The sequence below is a fragment of the Myripristis murdjan genome, chromosome 5 (genome assembly GCF_902150065.1).
Source record: "Myripristis murdjan chromosome 5, fMyrMur1.1, whole genome shotgun sequence".
Lineage (NCBI taxonomy): Eukaryota > Metazoa > Chordata > Actinopteri > Holocentriformes > Holocentridae > Myripristis > Myripristis murdjan.
Genome location: NC_043984.1, coordinates 18,566,445 through 18,586,355, shown reverse-complemented (window position 1 = coordinate 18,586,355; position 19,911 = coordinate 18,566,445). Strand labels below are relative to the sequence as shown.

At 40.9% G+C, this 19,911-nt stretch overlaps 2 protein-coding genes across 4 annotated transcripts; both read right to left on the bottom strand.

The window, feature by feature from the left end:
- Nucleotides 1–2,022: 2,022 nt before the first annotated feature.
- Nucleotides 2,023–6,609, bottom strand: LOC115358795 (tripartite motif-containing protein 16-like protein). 2 transcript variants are annotated; one of them, XM_030050811.1, is made up of 6 exons: nucleotides 5,986–6,609; nucleotides 5,451–5,546; nucleotides 3,912–4,145; nucleotides 3,669–3,828; nucleotides 2,849–2,920; nucleotides 2,023–2,727 (listed from the first exon to the last, which is right to left on the bottom strand). In XM_030050811.1, exons 1-6 carry the CDS (start codon nucleotides 6,484–6,486, stop codon nucleotides 2,192–2,194), a joined length of 1,599 nt encoding a protein of 532 aa, XP_029906671.1. In that variant the 5' UTR covers nucleotides 6,487–6,609; the 3' UTR covers nucleotides 2,023–2,191. The 2 variants fall into 2 exon arrangements, with proteins under 2 accessions (XP_029906671.1, XP_029906672.1); XM_030050812.1 differs by lacking the exon at nucleotides 5,451–5,546 and having other exon boundaries at nucleotides 5,986–6,607.
- Nucleotides 6,610–7,251: 642 nt separating this feature from the next.
- Nucleotides 7,252–19,400, bottom strand: strip1 (striatin interacting protein 1). Of its 2 annotated transcripts, none has more exons than XM_030052015.1 (20): nucleotides 19,248–19,400; nucleotides 17,579–17,648; nucleotides 17,362–17,436; nucleotides 17,121–17,255; nucleotides 16,880–17,000; nucleotides 16,058–16,233; nucleotides 15,831–15,958; nucleotides 14,847–15,029; nucleotides 14,525–14,745; nucleotides 13,554–13,619; nucleotides 13,357–13,420; nucleotides 13,186–13,257; nucleotides 12,460–12,534; nucleotides 11,750–11,847; nucleotides 11,285–11,411; nucleotides 10,589–10,689; nucleotides 10,418–10,484; nucleotides 10,203–10,307; nucleotides 9,889–10,093; nucleotides 7,252–9,115 (listed from the first exon to the last, which is right to left on the bottom strand). In XM_030052015.1, the coding sequence occupies exons 1-20, from the start codon at nucleotides 19,356–19,358 to the stop codon at nucleotides 8,865–8,867; spliced, it is 2,451 nt and encodes an 816-aa protein (XP_029907875.1). In that variant the 5' UTR covers nucleotides 19,359–19,400; the 3' UTR covers nucleotides 7,252–8,864. The 2 variants fall into 2 exon arrangements, with proteins under 2 accessions (XP_029907875.1, XP_029907876.1); XM_030052016.1 differs by having other exon boundaries at nucleotides 7,252–9,112; nucleotides 19,248–19,398.
- Between the last annotated feature and the right edge of the window lie 511 nt (nucleotides 19,401–19,911).

The window sequence follows — 19,911 nt, the reverse complement described above, 5'->3', positions numbered from 1 at the left end:
CATTTATTTCTGCAGTCACAGATTTTCTTATTGCACTTGATGTGGAGATGAATAAGGTGAGATAATGATAAAAGTTACCCCAAATAGAGCACTGGAGGTTGGGTGATGACTCAAACCTATTTTTAGAATAAAAAACAGCTGGGACAGATTTAGCTACAGGGTGTAATGCTTTTATGGAGATTTAAATGTACTGCAGCATAGGCTGAGCATGACAGCACTGGGCATGTTTGGACACCACACCAATCAAGAAATACATGTTAGGGAACCTCTCCCTTTTGTGAGAGTTGCTACTTCTCATTACGTGCACAGGAAAAACACGCAAGTTATTAATCTGTCTCTCAGTGTCTTTAACAAAATCTCTCCTTTTCATACCTTAAACAGCATGAGTATCTGATGATTAATGCTTAAAAATATGATAACTGTTTTGTGACTGGTTCAGACTGGTTTTCCCAAATATTCATACAGCGGGAAACTCCCAGTAAGCTGACTTTGGGACTTGTATCTCAATTCTGCCCAGTGATTGAGTTCCCTTCTCCCATCCTTAACTTGTCTCTATGTGTCTGTGCATTTATTAAAGGTGCATAAAGTAATAATTACACAAAGTGCACGAGATTATGATTACACACAACAGTATACCATTAAGAAAACCAGGTCCAGATCCAGGTCTTCATGGTGTAGGTGGCTGTGTGGCCCGGGTCCCTGGCTGCTCTGGTGCATCCGGCTTCCCTTGGCGTCATCATCGCTCATTCGCCACCTATCTATCCACATACATTTTATTGTTTGTTTTCTGTGTTTACAACATCGATTGCACGTCTGTCCGTCCTGGGGAGGGATCCCTCCTCTGTTGCTCCCCTGAGGTTTCTTCCTATTTTTCTTCCTGTTAAAGGGGTTTTTTAGGGAGTTGTTCCTCATCCGATGTGAGGGTCTAAGGACAGAGGATGTTGTATTTTTCTGTAAAGCCCTTTGGGACAAATTTGTAATTTGTGATTCTGGGCTATACAAATTAATAAAATTGAAATTGAAATTGTGAAATCTGTAGATTTTCCCTAATGGGATGCTATAATACTGCATATACTGAATTCTCCCAAACATTCCCAGAGTTAATTTTCTGTTGCGGGAGGCATCATAATAACTGGTAAAAGGTTGTATGAGGTAGGACCAGTGGGACTACTTGAACTGTCTTTCAAGCACACTTTACTACTGCCATTGCAACTAACATCAGTAATGCTGAGAATAATCTGTACATTCTGTTTTATCACAGATGATATTCAAATAAGATAATCTCAGCAAAAACCCTTTGATTGATTGTCAGGCCTTAGTTTGAGTAAAATTTACTTGTATTTCTTAATACAGTTAGAGGCTGATTTATCAAGGATTTCCAGGGTTTTTTCATGTGCAAATGAAACAAATAGCGTCTGTCCTTGATTGACCAAGGTGCAGCAGTGAGGATTGTATTAACAAATGTCTTCTTCTTTTTTTTTTTTTTCTTTTTTTTTTTAATAAGAAATGCAGTTCATTACTTTTCCACAATTTATGATTGGAAGTGATTTTTCTGCCCCATTAAAAAAAAACAACTGTGTCATTCTCAGTTCCACTAGAAATCACATTTCACTCAAGCCTTCCCAGCCATTCAGCTTGGAGTTTTCAGAATAATGCTGATCAGACTGACTCCTTCAACTTTTTCAGTTTAGCTGTTCATTGCAAACTTGCACAGGCTTTCTGTCTCCTACTCCCTTCACTGTTTTCCTCTTTCTATTGCTGCTAAAACAAATTACCCTGCTTCAGCTGATTCAAAGCATCCTCATTCTATTTTTAGAATAAAAACAGCTGTGACAGCCACAGAGTGTAATGCTTTTATTAAGGTTTAAACATACTGCAGTATAGGTCGAGCATGAAAACACTTGACAAACTTTGACATAATATTAAGTAAAGTAAGAAATACAACATGCAAATAAATGCTATGATATTGTATGTTGAATTCCCTCATCATTCTCTGAGTTGATTCTGAAAGAGGTAGCATAATGACTCGTAACAGGTTCTATGAGTAATGCTAGATGCAGCAGAGCCTTGGAAAACAACCCACAGTATAAACAAAAAAAAATGTGGAAGTATCAATGTGGCTCTCCTAGCAATAAATTCCCTCAAATAAGCATAACTTGTTTCGCAGCTTCTTGGATAATCAGCCACTTCCCTAACTGAGATCACAAAGCCTGATGCAGCACTTCTCTCCAAGCCAGAATCCGGGGTACAGTGGTTCTGTGAATGTGGCTTCAATCTTGTAGAGAAACTTCATCCTGTCTGAGACCTCATAGAACGACAGAGTACCCTCCCTGAATTTCAGATAAACTCCTATTCTCTTATGACTGGGGGTTGTTGTAAGCTGGACGCTGTCATTTTGGTGGCTTACAGAGTACGTCCTGGAACGATCAAGACTCCAGGAGTTTGCTTTGGCCCCGAAGGCTGAGAGAGTTGTGCGTGATTTTCTGTCGATGCCTTTGTAGGTGAGGGCGATCTCAGCCTTGTCTCCATCCACCTCCACCTCATAGTAGCAGCGCTCGGCCTGCAGACCCTCCTTGCACAGCACCTGCCGGCGGTGGATAAACTGCTCAGGGTGACATGCGCCCGGGTTACTACATTTCTGAGGGTAATGCTTCACTTCTTTGTCTCCATTTGAAAGAACCAGGTGCTCGTGTGCTGTGTTTGGGTCCAGGCTGAGTTCACAAGCATCTGAGAAACCAAAGGAGACGTGAGGAGAAACTTTCAGATTCTGTATAAAGTGGGGTTGGCTTGGTCTGCATGAGGCAAAGCTCTGATCAAGACAACTGCAAAAGTAAGAGGTTAAACTCACACTCCAGAAACTCGGCTCTTGTTTCAGGCTCAGTGGTCTTCCCTGTTTGCATGCTATTGATTGCAGAGAGAGCTGTAAGGCAACATCCAAGAGCATCACTGAGTATCACTGGTGGAGACGAACCCATACAAATTGTGATGACCAAGTTTTTACCTATAATTCCTTTAAAGGTATGCTCAAACATTTTGGGTAAAATACCCTTTATCCAACATACCCAGACTGAGACAAGATGTTCAGTACCATTTTCTCCTCTGCATGTCCAGTGGCTCAGTTCCTATGGGAAGCATTTCATGATAACTTAACAAGTCAGATGATGATGATGATGATGATGATGATGATGATGGAACTGTAATCACTGAGTGTCTTTCCAAGTAATCTGCACACCAGATAGACGAACATCTGCCAAAAATGAACCTCCCTTAAAACGACTTTTGTTTGGTTGCTGTAGTTGTTGTAAGGGTTATATTTTTATGTTGACTTATTTTTTCACCAGGCTAGGGTAAAGGCTCCCATAGACTTAAAGTCTTTATGCTAAGCTAAAATGAAATGCTACCCATTGGAACCGAGCAACTGTACATACAGAGGTGAAATGGTATGGAACATTTTGTCCGAGTACAGAGGATTACTCATCCTGACACAAAGTAAATAAACAAAACATTCTAGCATATGCCAGTCCAGTACACCGCATGTAGTCTGAAGATTAACTTTTGGTGTCTTTCAGTGGTGGGTTGGCACAGACATTTTATGCACAAGTGTTTTTGCAATGATGAAAGAAGCTGCTCTTTTGAATATATTAGGTGATTCCATGTCACATGCATACCAGTTTGAGAGATTGCAGCAAATTCTTTGTCACAAAATGCCTGTAGCTGCTTCCCGAGCTGTTCTACCGCTGCCTTTGTAGACTCAAAGGGAAGGAGTAGATCCTCTGAAACCTTGTGGGAATTGTCATTTTCACAGAGGTCAGTGAGTGAGGGACATTTCTGTCAAGAGGGAAAGAAAACGAAGACATTTGTTAGTACAGTCGCAGATGAAGCTTCCACAGCCTGTAATGTGAGCACAGTACCTGGAGGAAATGGGCATCTTTGTCAACCTGTGCCAGAACATCAAGCTCAGCATCCCTTGTCCTTATCTCCTCCATTTTTCGCTGCAGGCTCATCAGGGACTTTCGAACCTGAGCTGCTGCTGCCCTCTCCTGAGCCCCAATCAGCTCCCTCACTGAGCCATAATGTCTCTGGAGGGAGTCAATGATTGTGACCAAAATGCTCTCACAGTAATCCTCGGCTTCTCTCGCCCCCTCCTGTGTTACACAGATGGTTATAGTGAATCCTGAGGGTAACTATAAGGATTAGCATATGAACATGAACATGCACAACTTTCTTGCACCACTAATGGGTTTTGGTCTAAGGACCATGTTGATTGGTGCATTGATCCATCTGTTAGTTTGTCTAGGACTATCTCAAAACTGGATGGACTGCTGTGAAATTTCATTAGCACATTCATGCTTCAAGGAGGATGAACCCTGTCAATTTTGGCAACACAATCAGGCACAAAATGTGGCTTGTACACAACACCTCAGTATCTGCTGGGCACATTAACATGAAATTTGGTTAGCACATTTATGCACCCCAGAGAATGAACCCTATCAGCTGTGGTGACTAGTGCCGCGCTTTTACGAATGTCAAGAAGATACTCGAGAAATTCAGTGAGCGTATTCATGACACCCAAAGCATGCATCCTTTTCATTTTGATGACCCCATGACCCCTCTTCTAGCACCACCCTCAGGCCCACATGTCAACTATTGTCTAATATCTCATAATGAATGCATTCAAACTCCCCAAAAGAAGATCCCGCTCGGTGGTTGACCGAGTGACCCTTGGTGACCCTATGACCTTTCCTGTAGTACAGCCTTGTAGCTCAATTGTCAACTTCGATATCTTAAAATCTATTGGGCAGATTTTTAGTTAAGTTTGGTCAGCACATCATGCTACCAAGAGCATGCAGTATCTCAGTGTGACAATTCCTCCAGCTCCATTAGGCCTCAAGGTCAAAATATTTTAAAGACCCAATCCATGAATACTGCAGAGTGGGGCTTCAAAGTGTTTATTGGGAGGATTGCCATGAAATTAGGTGAGCACATTCATGTTAACTTTGGTGACCTTGTGACCTTTCATCTAGTGCCACCCAAGACCAAATATCTTTAAATATTGTAGATGGATTGTCATGCAATTTGTTGAGTGGACTTGTGCTTCCCAGGGAATAAAATCCTATCAGTTTGGTAAGCCCATGTCCCAATCCACTGCATGTGACTGAAACACTAACATGACATTTCATAACTACAGTCATGCTCCCACAAAGGGGAATCCTAACACACTCCCCATTTCTTCCCCATTCACCCTCTACATTTTGGTAACCTTAGACCATTTCCTCTGATGTCAGTCTCAATCAAATTTTCATAGCCCCTTCTCCTTCCAACTTGCTTCCCCATCTCACATCACTTCAGCAGGGCATCAGCTGCCTGATCAGTGGCAAAACCCATGCTTGTTTTTCTATCACAAGTATAACCAAAGCCAATCTGGAGTAGGATGGCTTCTTTCTCCTCACCTGAACCTTTCTGAGGGTCTTTCTCATGTTCTTCTGTTCATTTTCCTGTTTACAGAGCATCTCCTTGGATTTCTTCTTTATGTTCTGCAGCTCTTCCTTATTTATGTATGTTGGATGGACACAAACAAACCAATTATATTTGTGATCGTTTGCAAGACCTCTACTGCGGTAGCAGCCCTCTACAAGTAGGTTTTGTGGTTTGGCCCAGGAATTATTTTGCGCATTCCTCCCTGACACTGATGTTGCTACAGTTCATTGCAGAAAGTGGGATTAATGGCCTGTTTAAGAGGTAAAACTACTATAGTAAAATCACTTTAGGCACTTCAGGCACAGTTAGCTGCAGCTAATTCAGTGTGTGCTGTAGGTGAACTGTAGCTAACTCTTACAACTAGTTTACAAACGATGAAAACTACTAAAAATTACATTACTCATTCATATACTCTCATTTGTGGCAAACTAATACGTGGCTGCAAGTTTTCACTTGATCACAAATTGCAGTATTGCTTTGTGTCAGTTCTGTCTTTATTATACAAACCTGCTTCCTCCTGCGTTCCTCACTCACCAACCCAGTTCTGTGTTCATTGTGTTCATAAAATGCACACAATTCACAGATGATTTGCTTGTCAGTGCAGCAGTATACCTCCAAAGGGAGACGGTGCCTCCGACATATATCGCTTCCTGATTCCCTTTGTTCTATAGAGGTCCTGGGTCTCTTGGGGGTCTGGGGCTCACCTGTAGACCCAGCGGAGCAGCTTTGCTCCGTCTTGCTCCCAGCTCCAGATTTACCCCTCTGTGTGTCGTTCACCAACTCAGCCAGAGTTGTGTTTGTGATCAGCTGAGGTCTTGAGGAAAAGGTAAAGTAGCACTCAGGGCAGCTAAACAAATAGCCGTTCCTCTCTTTGTTATCCCAGGACTCCTGGATGCAAAGCGTACAGAAATTGTGCCCACAGGGAATAGTCGCCGGATTCCTGAGAAATGTCCTGCAGATTCGACAGCAGAGATGGTCCCTCTTCACTGGGATGTGAGGCTCTGCCATATCTGTATGGAGAATGGCGGGCAGACAAGTTTTTGTTTCGTTTCCTGCTTAAGTGACACAATGTGTGTTGAATCTGAGCAGGGAGGAGGTGCTTTCTGTGGTTTTCAGATGTTGGGAGTGGAGATGGGAGTGTCTGAAATATTTGAATTCAAAGGGAGGGGAGGGACTAGAGGGACTACGAACAGGAACAGCAAAACGGTTTCATATTGTTGCTCAGGTTTTTTTTAATTCTTGATGCCAGTGAGGCTACGACAGAATGCTCAATTTCTTGAACTTTCTTACTGAGTAATATCAATTCAACTTGAAATTCTTAACTACTTGAGCACTGATAAGGGTTTTGAATGTGCATGAGGGCAAACTTAAAAATATGATTATTTACTTCCAGGTGGAGTTACAGATTTCACCCTGAACATCATATTGTGTTTGGTGTCGTCCATAATCAAACACAGTACACACACATACCATAAAGATCTGGTGATACTCTTGTCACTTCATCTAAAAGTCTTTAAAACAGACTGAAATACAATCCAAAGCATCTCACTAATGACGAATGCAATCATAACATAATCAAAATGCTATTTCCTGTCATTTTTCAGTGCCTGAGAGATTGTTGTCTGGATCCGTGTCACAAACAAATGTATAATTAATGGACTCCAAAAGTAAATGAAGAACATATTACTCACAAGTTTAGCTTACTATTTTTAATCTTAATGCTAGACTAATAGTAGCACCTTTATAGTAAAACAATGAAATCTAACAGCAATAATAATAGTAGATTTTTATTACAGTATTGAAGTCAGACAATGTAAAACAGTGACAAAAGCCATGATAAATAAGTTTTCACAATTTACAGGTTGTCTTTTCATTTAGCCACTTCAAGGCGTTTTCTTAACCTTTATAATAAAATAAAACAACCTAAGTTGAAAAATAGTAAAAACACAAGAAAATGCGTTACCTGCGCCGTTCCATTTTTTTTTTTTTTTTTTTACCCCCTAGTTGGTTGAAGTTATCCCATTGAGTACAAAAATCCTACCTGGCTAGTGAAGCTTAGGAACGACAGATTTGTAACTTTGAGGATCAGTGTCTCGACGACTCTACACTGAATTTCAACGCTTCTCTTTTACTTCACGCAATCAACCTACGTACACACACACACACACACCCACACACACACATGCGCAGTCATCCACACAAAAAAAGCAAATTAAGATACATTTTCCCATAAGCAAGATTCTTTAGGTAGAAATATTAGGCTGTGTTTCCACTTCCATTCAGCCTGGTGTTCAGTAAGTGTCTTAATGTCCGACTCCATGGTCCCATGTTACAGGTGTGATGATGAAGAAAACCTCCAAAACAGCACTCGTAAAAGTTAACCAATTATGCAAATTATATGCAAATCATGAGCCAAAGCAGTGGAACGTCAAAGGAGAAATAAGTTTAACAGAGATGGACCCTTTTGTGCCGCAACCATTAAAAACTTATACAATATTGTGTCGGCTGTTCTTATTTGCACAAAACACAGACATAATGATTAAAAAGCCCCTAATTTATCTTTTAACTCTCAAAATAAGAGTCATACTCATGAGGCACACAAGGAATGTTGCATTCCTTCCACCATCTTAAACTGTGGAGCATATCACCAGACAGGCCATGTGAAACTGGGTACCGACATGCGCACTAATGCCTCTGAGTTAATTAAAATGGTATCCAGATAGCTGTGTACGCACTGCGATGAAAAGGTTTAAAAAGAAACACAACCACACATGGCACTCACACCATTGTCTGAGTCTGTACAGTTTATACATAAAACACACTTATTCCAAAACCTTTCCTTTTTAGAGTGAATATACTGTGATGTAGTGCTTGCAGGACAAAGTCATCGACCTAGCAGGTAAGAGGCACACAAAGCAAATATATGTGTATGGTAAAGGTTGGATTTCAGTCCACAAACAGAGGGGGATTAAGCACTTAAGTCACTTTAAATTTTGAATATCTCATTAGAAACTATGGGTGGCATTAGTGCTGGAAAACTTTCAGTGAACCTAAGTACAAAAAGATTATCTTTTTTTAACCAGTGGACTGTAATTACAGTAATGCTAAATTTCTTAAAGGCAATGATTGATCATATAAAGCTTTTGATGCCCCAAACTGCAAAACCATGCTGATCCAACTGCAATGACGGAACAGCATATTAAGTCAACTTTTCAGAATAAAATTCATCCATTAACTTCATGCTACACAGGAGATGTGTAGCTTTGATCACTGTTCAACCAGTGTGGTACGAGTGCACTGCTCATAGTTTGTCTGAATGTTTTGTTTGTTGTTGGACCGAGGTTATTCCTTATAGAAGGAAGAGGATGTTGACATTTTGTTGTTTCTCACTGTAGCAGCTCTTCCCAGGAAATAGGTTTGGAGAACACCTCACGCTCCAGCCAGAGGTCATAGTTCATTTGGAAATCCTCTGGCAGGTCCACTCGTTGTCCCAAAACGCTCTGCAGACAGTTGTCCACAGGCAGGAAGTCGGGATTGCTCTGGTTCTTGTCGTAGCGGCGACTGTTGAAGCGTTCGATGTTGGCGCGCAGAGCACACTCCTCTGCTTGGAAGTCCCACGGACGTGCATCCAAATCTGCTGTCAGAAAAACACAAACCAATTCATATTTGATGGCACCTTTGAAAGCCGGGCCTGTTCTGTCAATTCTGAATGATTAGAACAGTGGTGCACATGTCTGACAGCATCTCTTCCTCTCTACTTGAATAACTGTAAAAGTAAAAGCAAATCTAAAAGCCTGGAACAGATACACTGTATATATACAGGGTCCCCACTCTATGTCACATGTAAAATTCCCTGACTTTTCAAGGACTTCCCATGATTAAAATGGTGAATTCCCATGACCTGGATCAAAGTAACATGACTTTTTTTTCTTTATTAAAATTTTAAACAAACTTCAGATTCAGAGGTCTTAGAGGTCTAATGTTATTTTCCGTTTTGCTTTAACAGCGTATAACTACTTTTATTTTATTTTATTTAGCTAAGATTGAAAAAAATACATTCCATTCCAAGTTTTCCAGAAACTGATTAAAATCCCTGACTTTCCATGTCTGGAAGAGACATTTCAAAACACCATGATTTGTGGGAAGCCTGTATATAAACAACAAAGCCCAATGGAGGACAAAACAAAACATCTTAAACCGATTAGCTCAGTAAAAGTTTCGTTTTAACATTTACAAAAGAAAACCAGGTTTTACTCAGGAAAATTCTGGCTGTTTGAGAAGCCGTAGACCCAGCGCTCAGTCAGGACCCATTCTAGCTTTGAGTTTCATCCTGATTATTTCTGGGGTGAAGCAGCTGTGTTCACATACAGACATGATCAGAGGTTAGAGGCTGTAATGGTTTGTACTCACCGTTTCCATAGGCCCAGTCATCGTTGAGGCGGTGGCGGACCTTTTGGTAGATGGCAGACATGGTCTTCATGTTGCTTTTCCTCCACTGACGTCCCAGGTATTTGGTTTGCACTTTGAGCAGTTTGAGGACATAGAGCTGCATCATGGCCTGCTTAACCTTCAGCGCCCTCTTCAGGATGGGAGCTGACTTGAACACCACCAGCATCTGGGACAGAAAAGACAGGTTTTGAGGGGCCAATACATACAACAAATACTTTTTTTATGTCCATGATTTATCCTTGTGGTAAGTGTTATTTAATGAGAGGCTCTCTCACCATGGTTCTCGAGTGCTTCCACTTGGTCAGTTTGTTCAGGATCCGCAGCAGGTTAATACAGGAAAACAGATTCCTCCAGCAAAACTGATTGTTGTCTCCTGCTTCCTGTAGAAAACAGACAAAATATTCACAAAAAAACAGCAAATCATCAACTTAACTTTGACTTGTGTGATCAAAGAAATACTTTGCTCTCTTCTATCAAAAGGGCAGCTTACCAAACTCTCTGCGGTCAACTCTGGCAGCTCATGCACGACACAGTAAGGGAAGTCAAGAACTGAAATGCTAAAGGGGGACAGAAAATGGAGAGCAGTGAAATGAGTGCTGTGTGGACACTGTTCATTGACACCACAGGTAAATGGGAGTGATGAGACACAGTGGAAAAGTACCTATTCTTAGCCGTGATGTAAGACATGATGTTCTGGTTGAAGAACTTCAGAATAAGGGGGATGCAGTTGGCAAATACGAGGTGCTGAGCCATGTACTCAAACTATGAAGATAAACACACAAGGACAGATTACGATAGTTTTCTCAACCGGACAAACAAATAATCATATAAAGCATCAATAAACACCTATGACATTTTCATTAATTTTAAAAAATCCAAAAAACAGAAAAGGCCCAAGTCATCGAGCAAATGTTTTCAAAACCCGCTGGCATAAAAAGTACATTATAGGCTTATTAGTCCCCTCCATAGTTCAGTGAGTATTAATTTAAATCTAAAAGGACAACTAAATGCAGTGCTACTTTGTTTTCAGCTCTTAAGTCCCAATCATTAATCTCAACATTAAGAAAATGACAGCACCTCCCTAAAATCATGCAGTGGGAGAAGTTTTGTTTGCCCTGAAACTGACAGCTCTTGATGCACAACATCAAATAATTAAACATGTTATTAGGCTTTGATAGTGAAGTAATGCTAGCATTTTATCTTTGCGAATTTTAGTTACTATAAGTACAGAAAGTGTGCAGATTTGTGCATCTGGTAATAAATGTTCCATGCCTCCTAGAGACTTTTGTCATTAAATGTGGCATTACAATAACGCCAGTGCAGTAACTGCATCATTACACGAGTGTGATGTTCATACCTGGTAGATGTGGTTAAGTTTGAAGTGTTTGAGAAGCAGCAGCAGGATGGCAGAGATGGCTTTCACAATGATTTCTTTATGGCGATTGACATCAACACCAAGTTTCATACTCTGCAGCACTGTGGTTCTGCAGAGTCAAGACAAATGTGATTAAAAATCTCCTCAGTTTAATCAGGGATCCTCATCTGGAGCAAGACCAGCACAGCCTTTTACCTTAATGTGCTTTAGTCAGGTGAGAATGCTTTAAATTTGAAACTTTGCAGGTTTAAATCAAATTTTAAAGAAAACCCTACCCTTCTACAACCAACACATCTTTGACTATATAACTGTGGATGCCTGTTGACATCATTACATGTATGCAGACACTGCATGGCCCTATAGACTGTCTTACTGCTCTGCTCGTTTCGCTAAAATTACCCGAAATCATAAATGTTGGACTGGAGTGCAACATTGCAAGTCACTTACGGCATCTCCTCAGGCAGCACGTCGGCCAAGATGTTGATGGAGTCTGTCTTGGCCTTGGAGGTCGGTGCTGCTGCGAGCAGGATCTTCAGCAAGGCAATCTGACATTCAGGGTGAACACCATCAGATCAATAACAAGCAGTCCAGGCCTGACACAGAGGATTACTGCTGCTTCTAAAGAGCTAGATTAGCTGTCAGATTAAAGGTGGTGGTTGGCATTGGAGCTGTAATCAACAGCGACACTATTTACTCACACAATTAATGGCATTACTGCCCTTAATCAGCCAGTAACAATAATTGGATTTGGCAAAAAAAAAAAAAGTTGATCATATACCGCATGTATGTTTTTATGTGGTGTGGAGTGACGACACCCCCAATGTTTAAACTTTTGGCATTTCCCGTGTAGGGTAATTTCTATGTAAATTTTATAGAGTTGTTCCAGCTATAAAATTCAAAGCCATGAACATGAACAAAAAAGAGAGGACATAAGTGTTTCCACAGATTATGATACATAAATGCCCAAACAACCCTCTCCTAATAGCACCACTATTAACCAATACTGAACACTCTATTGGATTAAAAGATAGCATTTTGCTGATGCCCATGGGGGAATTCAGGACATTTTACAACCTTAACATTATTCATAACACAGATTGACAAAGTTTTTACATGGTCCAGAGTTAGGAAAAATACACTGCAGTTAAGACACTAACCATATACTGAGGCAAACTGGGAAGAATCCCCTGGTACAGCAGCTCAGTGGCACACATCTCCACCTCTTCTTCACCCTGTTAAACAAAAATAAAAATAGGAAACCACAGGCTATATGACACAAAATTACATGTTTTTGTGTTATCACTACACCCTAAGAGAAATAAGTTTTGAATATTAAACCTACACAGGCTGTTTTCCATTACCAGACAGGGGATTTTAAAGAGTTTACCTCACTCCCTGATGTGTGAAGCCACTGCAGTGTATGGTTTATTTAGGAACATACAGGAACAGATGCTAATGATACGACCAAGATTGTTTTCTCCAGGTAAGAGTGGCCTTCAATTTCTGGTTCAAACAGATACATTTCTGACAAACACCAGCTTATAAGAACATGACGGCTCAAACATTTTTTGTGTGTCATTTACTCTGATCCGCTCCATGTTGTGCAGTTTGATAGATAATCAGTCACTTGGTAGCTGGTATGTCTTGAGAAAGATTCTTGTAACCGAAACATCGACTAACTCCCTGAAATAAATCAATGCAATTTGAGAAAGTGTGTGCGGGAATTGACTTTTTTCTTTGGAGCTTCGAGCACTTTGATTCCCTACACCACACAAGAGACAAAATAAGTGGTTGTGTGTTGCCTTTAACTAATCTTACAGTTCACAAGTTGAAATGATGCTGTTCAGGACAATGGAGTTAAAATTATATTTGTAGTCACTTACCCCTGACAGCGGAGTTTTCTGAAACTCCTCCTCCTTTGAAATTTGAATCTCTGCTATGGAAACGTATTTGTGCTGGAAGGAGAAGAAAAATATGTGAAGTAGCAGAATAGCTATGCAGGATCCACAACCTATTCTCCAGGACAGACACCACCATGTACAGCAATGCAATACCTGCTTCAACGTTTTGATGCTCTCATGGATCGGCCTCGGCAAGCCAACAACTGTATCTGTATCACTGTAATAAATGCGCAAAAATAATGATTTAAACTTCAGCTGAATAATATACAGTCACAGGGATATTCATACCCTGTCAAAAGTAATATCACTTAAATTTGTCTTGGCTTACTGCTAATGAAAAGAAAACATACTTTCCAAGTGTGTATCCGATGAATTTACTTCTACTGGATTCCAGGAAATTTTCAATGTCCTTTTCCCTGTTAGAGGAAATAAAACAAATAACAAAGGGACAATTAAATATTAAATACGTCATCTTTTGAAATTAATACAGCTTAATCTTATTGTCCTACCATGTACAAATATGAACACAGTGTCAAAAACCTTATAAAAATTATAGATGCCCCAAGGCAATATTAAAAATCAGCATTAGGGCCAAATGCATGCATTATTAAGTGACTGGGATCAGCTAGAAAGCGCCCAATCAAATTTCAATCAACATAATTTCTCCTTTCTGGCCAATTTAAACAAACTGTTTTAAGACACAATGCAGCAAACGTCACTTTGAACCACTTGTGGTGGTAAACAACACGACTGGGGGGAGAAGCACAGCGCTGGAATGTAAGCGGTGTGGAAGCATTTCACTTTGCAGACTGAAAGCAGCTGAGCAGGTGGGCGCAATGTCTGCAATGTGAGGATTTCTAGAAGCAGTAAAAAGAGAGCCTCATCCAGCAGGTCATTGTTTAAATATGTATTTTCATATCTGATGGTGACGATGGTGTTCAATAAAAATCCTTAAAGAAAGAGGCACGACACAGGATATTTTTCTTAAAGCAGAGGGCTGGCTTAATAACCTTATGTTGTGTATACTGGGTTGGTTTTATTCATTTTTATGCTGATATACATATAGCTAGAGATAAAAATATAGACTTACATATGGATATAGATAGAGTGATCAGACTAGGACTCAGTATCAGCTGATACTAAATATTGAAAGTCTTGGATAGGGATAGTTACATGTTTATCGGGAAAATCCCTGTAAATAATTTATGCATTCTATTGTAGTCTGTGGTTGACTAGACTTTTGTTTAATATTCTGTATAAACTCAACAAATACTGTGTCTTGTTGCTCAATCAGTCTGACTTATCTTGTAAACCAGAGTACCTGACTTTAGGAGCCCAAGGCAGCCCTTTGGGGAAGGACACCCGCTCTGAAGGAGGGTGTGGAATAGGTGGAGGCATGACCTCGTCCCTCTCTAGGGGGAAAGACTCTGCCTCTATAGAGTTGTCGTTGTCATCGTTGTCATCCTCATCCTCACGGGTGTCATCTGCCTTGTAGGGATCCTTTTCGTTGAACGCATCCAGGTTGTCCTGTTTGATCAGGGCCTGCACAAGAAACGACAAAAAGATGTTGCAGCGCCCTTGGCAATGATAAATGCTTTGCTCGTTGCTACAGCGCCTTGGTGTGAGACTGTGTGTGCACCTACTTTGTGTTCGCGGCGTGCCCGTTTCTGCTGTTGCTCTATGAGGTCAGACGCAGAGGCAGGAGGAGAAGCGGCCCTCATGCTCCTAATCACTCGGATGCTGTCCTCTGGGAGCGGGGGTAGACCCAGTTCCTCACGCTTACGCACTTTTATGCTTTGTAGCTGCTCAAACCCTCCAAGCGTGAACTGAAACAGAAGTGAGAGGATTTTAATAAGTCATGCTCTCTCTTGTAAAAATTTTAAAACCATATGCAAGGATTCAATGAGTACGTTTACATGCACACCATATTCCGGTTCGGCTCAATATTCCGGTTAAGGTAACTGCGCCGCGGCAACTGGAATATTCCGTTTACATGTTACTTGGCATGCCCCTGTGTTTCGGCGTATTCTACTCTCTGACGTAATGCGACACTCAGCCGCGGGGGGCAGCAGCACGCGTATAGGCGTCTGGTCTGCCGGAAAAACAGACGAAGAAGTCTTCTTCCTCGTCTTATTCTACTTTTTCTTCTTCTTCTGTCGCTATTTCTATGTTTTCCCTCATCGATATATTCCGTGATATTTAAGTCTTTCATTAGCTGAAGGTGGACTGCAGTTTCCTGGCTCTTGCTGCTGTTCGCCATGCCGTTTTCCCCGCTTGCAGGTAACCATAGCAACGAAGACGCCACAGAAGTCCTTGTGAGTCGAGCATGCGCAGTCGTGACTGAATATTCCGGTTCGGGGAGTTTTCCGACTAAGGTGGTTACATGCCCCAATATTCCGGTTGGAACAGGAATATTCCAGGGGGCTTATTCGGAATTCTCTCCAACCGGAATATGACCTTAATCGGGTTCGGTGCGTGTTTACATGACACGTGCGCAACCGGAATATTGCGAATATTCCGGTTAATACAGGAATAAGGTGTGCATGTAAACATGCTCAATGTGAGCACACCAGAATGAATGTGATCAGTCAGAGACAATGGTGGGATTTTGTAAAAACATGTCTTACCAGTATACTCTTCCACAACAGTAACAAGACCTTCTTCATAGGGAAGTGGGGGGCATGACCGCTGCAGAACTTAGTAACCATGCCAAAGAGCATCACAGAAATGGGCTCATTGTTATACAGTGGAGATCCTGAATGAAAGAGAGGAGGGGTGGAAATAGTTTAAACGCTAAGCCATGCACATTCATACGGCATGATTGCTGCACTCTCTACATAGTGATTACATTTACCCAGTTCTGTTTTAAAGGTCTCCCTGATGGCCCTCCATTCAGGCCTGTCTGCTGGGTCGTCCTGCTGAATCGTTTCTACCATCAGGTACATTATGTTCAGCAGCACCCTGAGATCTGTGCTATCTGCCAGGGAAATTGCTGGCTTTCTAACAGCACTACTACAGGCAGCGCTGTTACTGAAAGAGAGAAAATGAATGACGTTAACTTTTCCACAGAGAACTCTGTGTGATGTCCTGAAAGCTTATGTGTGAAACATTTGTCATAGACGCTCATAGTCAACTGAGGTTGTTGTGAGGTCGAGCAAATGTTGTTGTTTTTTTCAAGATATTCAATGAGCATTGCAAAGCCACAGTTAAACAGAGCAATTTTAGCTTGATTCAGCCGACACACACCTTCATGATCAAAGTGACAAATTGCAATGTGTATCACAGACAGAGCAAGAGAAGCAAACAGACACACATCAGCCTATAGTATTTTTACAGCGTTATTATAGTATTTCTATAGTGAAATATAGTATTTCTATAGTGAAAATATGCCATGCAGGCCATGCCATGATTTTAAATGCTCAAAAATGTTTGCATGACTCTATTGTATTTGATTATTATTCATTATGATTGCTTCAATTCTTATTAACATAGCTTTTCAACACTGAAACTTGTGCCAATGCATTTTCTGACTGCCATAACATCTATGGATTAAAAAAATAAAGAACCAAATAGTTAAGTCATTGTATTGAACAGCCAAATCTGAGTTGACCGTGTTCTAGGTCAGGATTTCTCTCCCAGTTTAGAGAGAAAACTCGATATCTGATGGAGCACATACTCTATCTCCATGTTGAGCAGTTCCACCAGAGCAGAGAAGGTCCCGACATCCAACAGCAGGAAGATGTTGTATCTCATCCAGTGCTGCACCTCGGCCTCTGAGCTGCACTCAGCGAATGTTCCTGGGGAGAAACAGAACATACAGCTATGGATAAGTCAAATCTATGGAGAAAAACACATTAAACTGCTTAACTTTGTCCTTAATCTCCTTGCGATTTTTAATTCTCGTCAACACATCATACCCTGAGCCATGTAGAGGATGGCTCTGGCAACCTTCAGCCTCTTCTCTCGGGCAATCACCTCCAGGCTGTCCAACAGGCGCATGGCATGAGCTCTGTGCTGTTCTGCATCCAGCTCCGTCCACTTCTTATCAGACACTAGGAGATCACAGAGACAAAGATTATAAATGAGGTCTATTTCGAAGTTATCAAAGGTTTAAATTTGAAAAGGTTTGATTAAGGTTGTGTATTTTTAACTGCATACCGTGAGTTCTGAATTCCTCGTCGAAGCACTTTCTATTGAGAGCAAACTCTGGTCCTTCAGTATAACTGTAAAGCTCTGGCATATATATGGAGAATATATAAATAATGGGAACACACTGTACTTTGCAAATTCTGAAAGAATGAATAAATGAGAGGGATGAGGACAACAGAAAATATCAATATCCAAACTGGGAAAAATGACAGGAGACCACACACACCTGATAGCTCTGCAGCCCACTTGTCTGTGTCTGCATACTCAAACTCCAGGTCCGGAGACTCAGACATCCCCTGTGCACAACAGATACAAGTAAGAGCATAATGATCACCTTTGCAAGAAAGCTCTTACTTCAGAGTACGGAAGACCAAATGTGCACCTCACTGATCAAATCCCAAAGAAAAAATGATGCTTTTTGAATGTTTAATGATAGCTAAGTTTAACTAACCAAACTTCAACTGTGACAAAACTAGTTATAACTGTGGAAAGTGAATGGTGTACTGTAGAAAGTAAAAGATGAGTTAGACCCAAACCTGTAAAGGGAGGACTGTATAGAACATTATTTGAAGGTGGAATGTGTGTTTTTTACATAATAAAAGACAGTATCCATTAAGTGTCCCAATCATTGACACTGATACAGTTCCTCCTACCAGCACATATTGCATTCCCAGGTCAGGGGGAACCAAACCATGTCATGTTCCAGACCCCCAAGATGACTTTCATTAAGATGCAGACACCCATTTAAAGTGATTTAGCCCCAATGGGAATCTGGTATGAAACTACATGATGGTTGCTTTAAGTATACTTGAATATTAATAAACAGATTCAAAGTAGTTTTTGTATCATAACATTTTCTAGTGAATTAAATTATTCTTGGTAAATTTGTAAATTAGTATATAGTATTGTGAAATGAAACTTGGCTATTCCTCAGTTTGCTGAGGACCCTTCATAAGCCCTTAAAGGACCCCTGGAGGTCCCTGGTCCTTTGTTTGAAAGCCACTGGCCTAGGCCACTTATTTGAGATAGGTCCATGTTTACAAAAGTTGACTGGACATCATATGTGATTCTCTTTTAATGTTTGATGTTGTGGTGCTCTGCATTCACTTGGCTCTGATTGGTTTGCTCATGGCTTTTGGAAATACAAAACAATTTTCATCATGAAATCACAAACAAGCTTTGTTTGTGTTTTGACATGAAGACTTTAGCACATTGTTTTTCTTCCTAGGTTCCCCTGTATTCACTGATGTCCCATCAATGGATTTGGTGACATTTATACTGACTTTTGTTATTATGTAATTGTTGGTTATTACAGTACCCCGCCAGTGCCTGTGTAATGACAACTCGACAAAATGTTGGTAAAGATTTTTGTGGTGGGATCCATTAGTGATCTACCACAGTCACTCTGGAGAAGGGTCATTCGGGCTTCATCTGTGGATGAGCACAGACACCACGGACGACACACACTCGGTTAAAACTATGACAGAACTAGGCAGATATGCATGACTGCAGCCAAAAGCTTAATCTAAATTTCAACAGGTCGTCAGGGAAACTCTTAAATGTGACGTAAAAAAGGGTGAATTGAAGCCAGCCGCTGGCTTGCTAACATTAGCTACAGTTTGCTCAGCTGCTAACTGCTGATGTAACACTATCCACCGACTCACGGCAAAGGTGCAACTTATTTTTAGTGATTTTTAGTGTCCCCCGTGGCTGTTGGTAATAAAAGTTACAGCTAGAAAAGATAGCTAGCTCTCACTTCCCTGACTGTTAAAGCCCATTTGTTGAAGCTAGCTAGCGTTAGTTAGGCAACACTAACTCACAAGAGAAGGCCTTCCCAGGTCCGGCTCGATTATCAAAACTGTGTCAAAGTCAAACCCAGTCCTCTGGCTGCTTACCTCTGAGTCTTTTCTTTGATTGCGAATAAATTCGCCCCGGCTTTTGTTGGGCAGCATAGCTCTCTGTTTATTATTGACTGGTAATCCACCACCGTTTCCACCGACATCCATATTTTTCGGCGAAATGTCTTCTCGCGAGAAGAGAGTTCCGTGCTGTAGTCTGCGAGAGGAGGCAGTGTGCAGAGCTGCGGGGTGTGTCCACTGGTGTTCACTGTGAAACTCCAGCACAGTGCATTATATCAAGTTAATACTCTGGATATGTACATAATGTGCACTGTTTACATCAGGAAACACATTTTTGTGCGCTTCCCCCTTGCAGGTCTCTCCATCATCTGAACACCTCTGAAAGGACTGTTTGTATGGACAAACTGTTTATGGTACATTTCACTCATAGGTAAACAAACCTCAATCACGATTCTTGATTTTCCCTGAAGCCTCAGTCTAAAGGTTATGGATATCCCATGAATTGTGTTATCCCATGATTCGCTCTGTTTTATTGTGATAGTTCTTTTTCTTTCCCATTTCTGTTTTTTCTCTTTCTTTTTTATATGCTAATAGGAACTGATGCTGCTCACCTTGTGGACTTTGATTATCCTGTTATTGTAATGTATACAAATGTCTGTTTCGTTTCCAAAATTAAAAAAAAAAAAAAAAAAAACCTCAA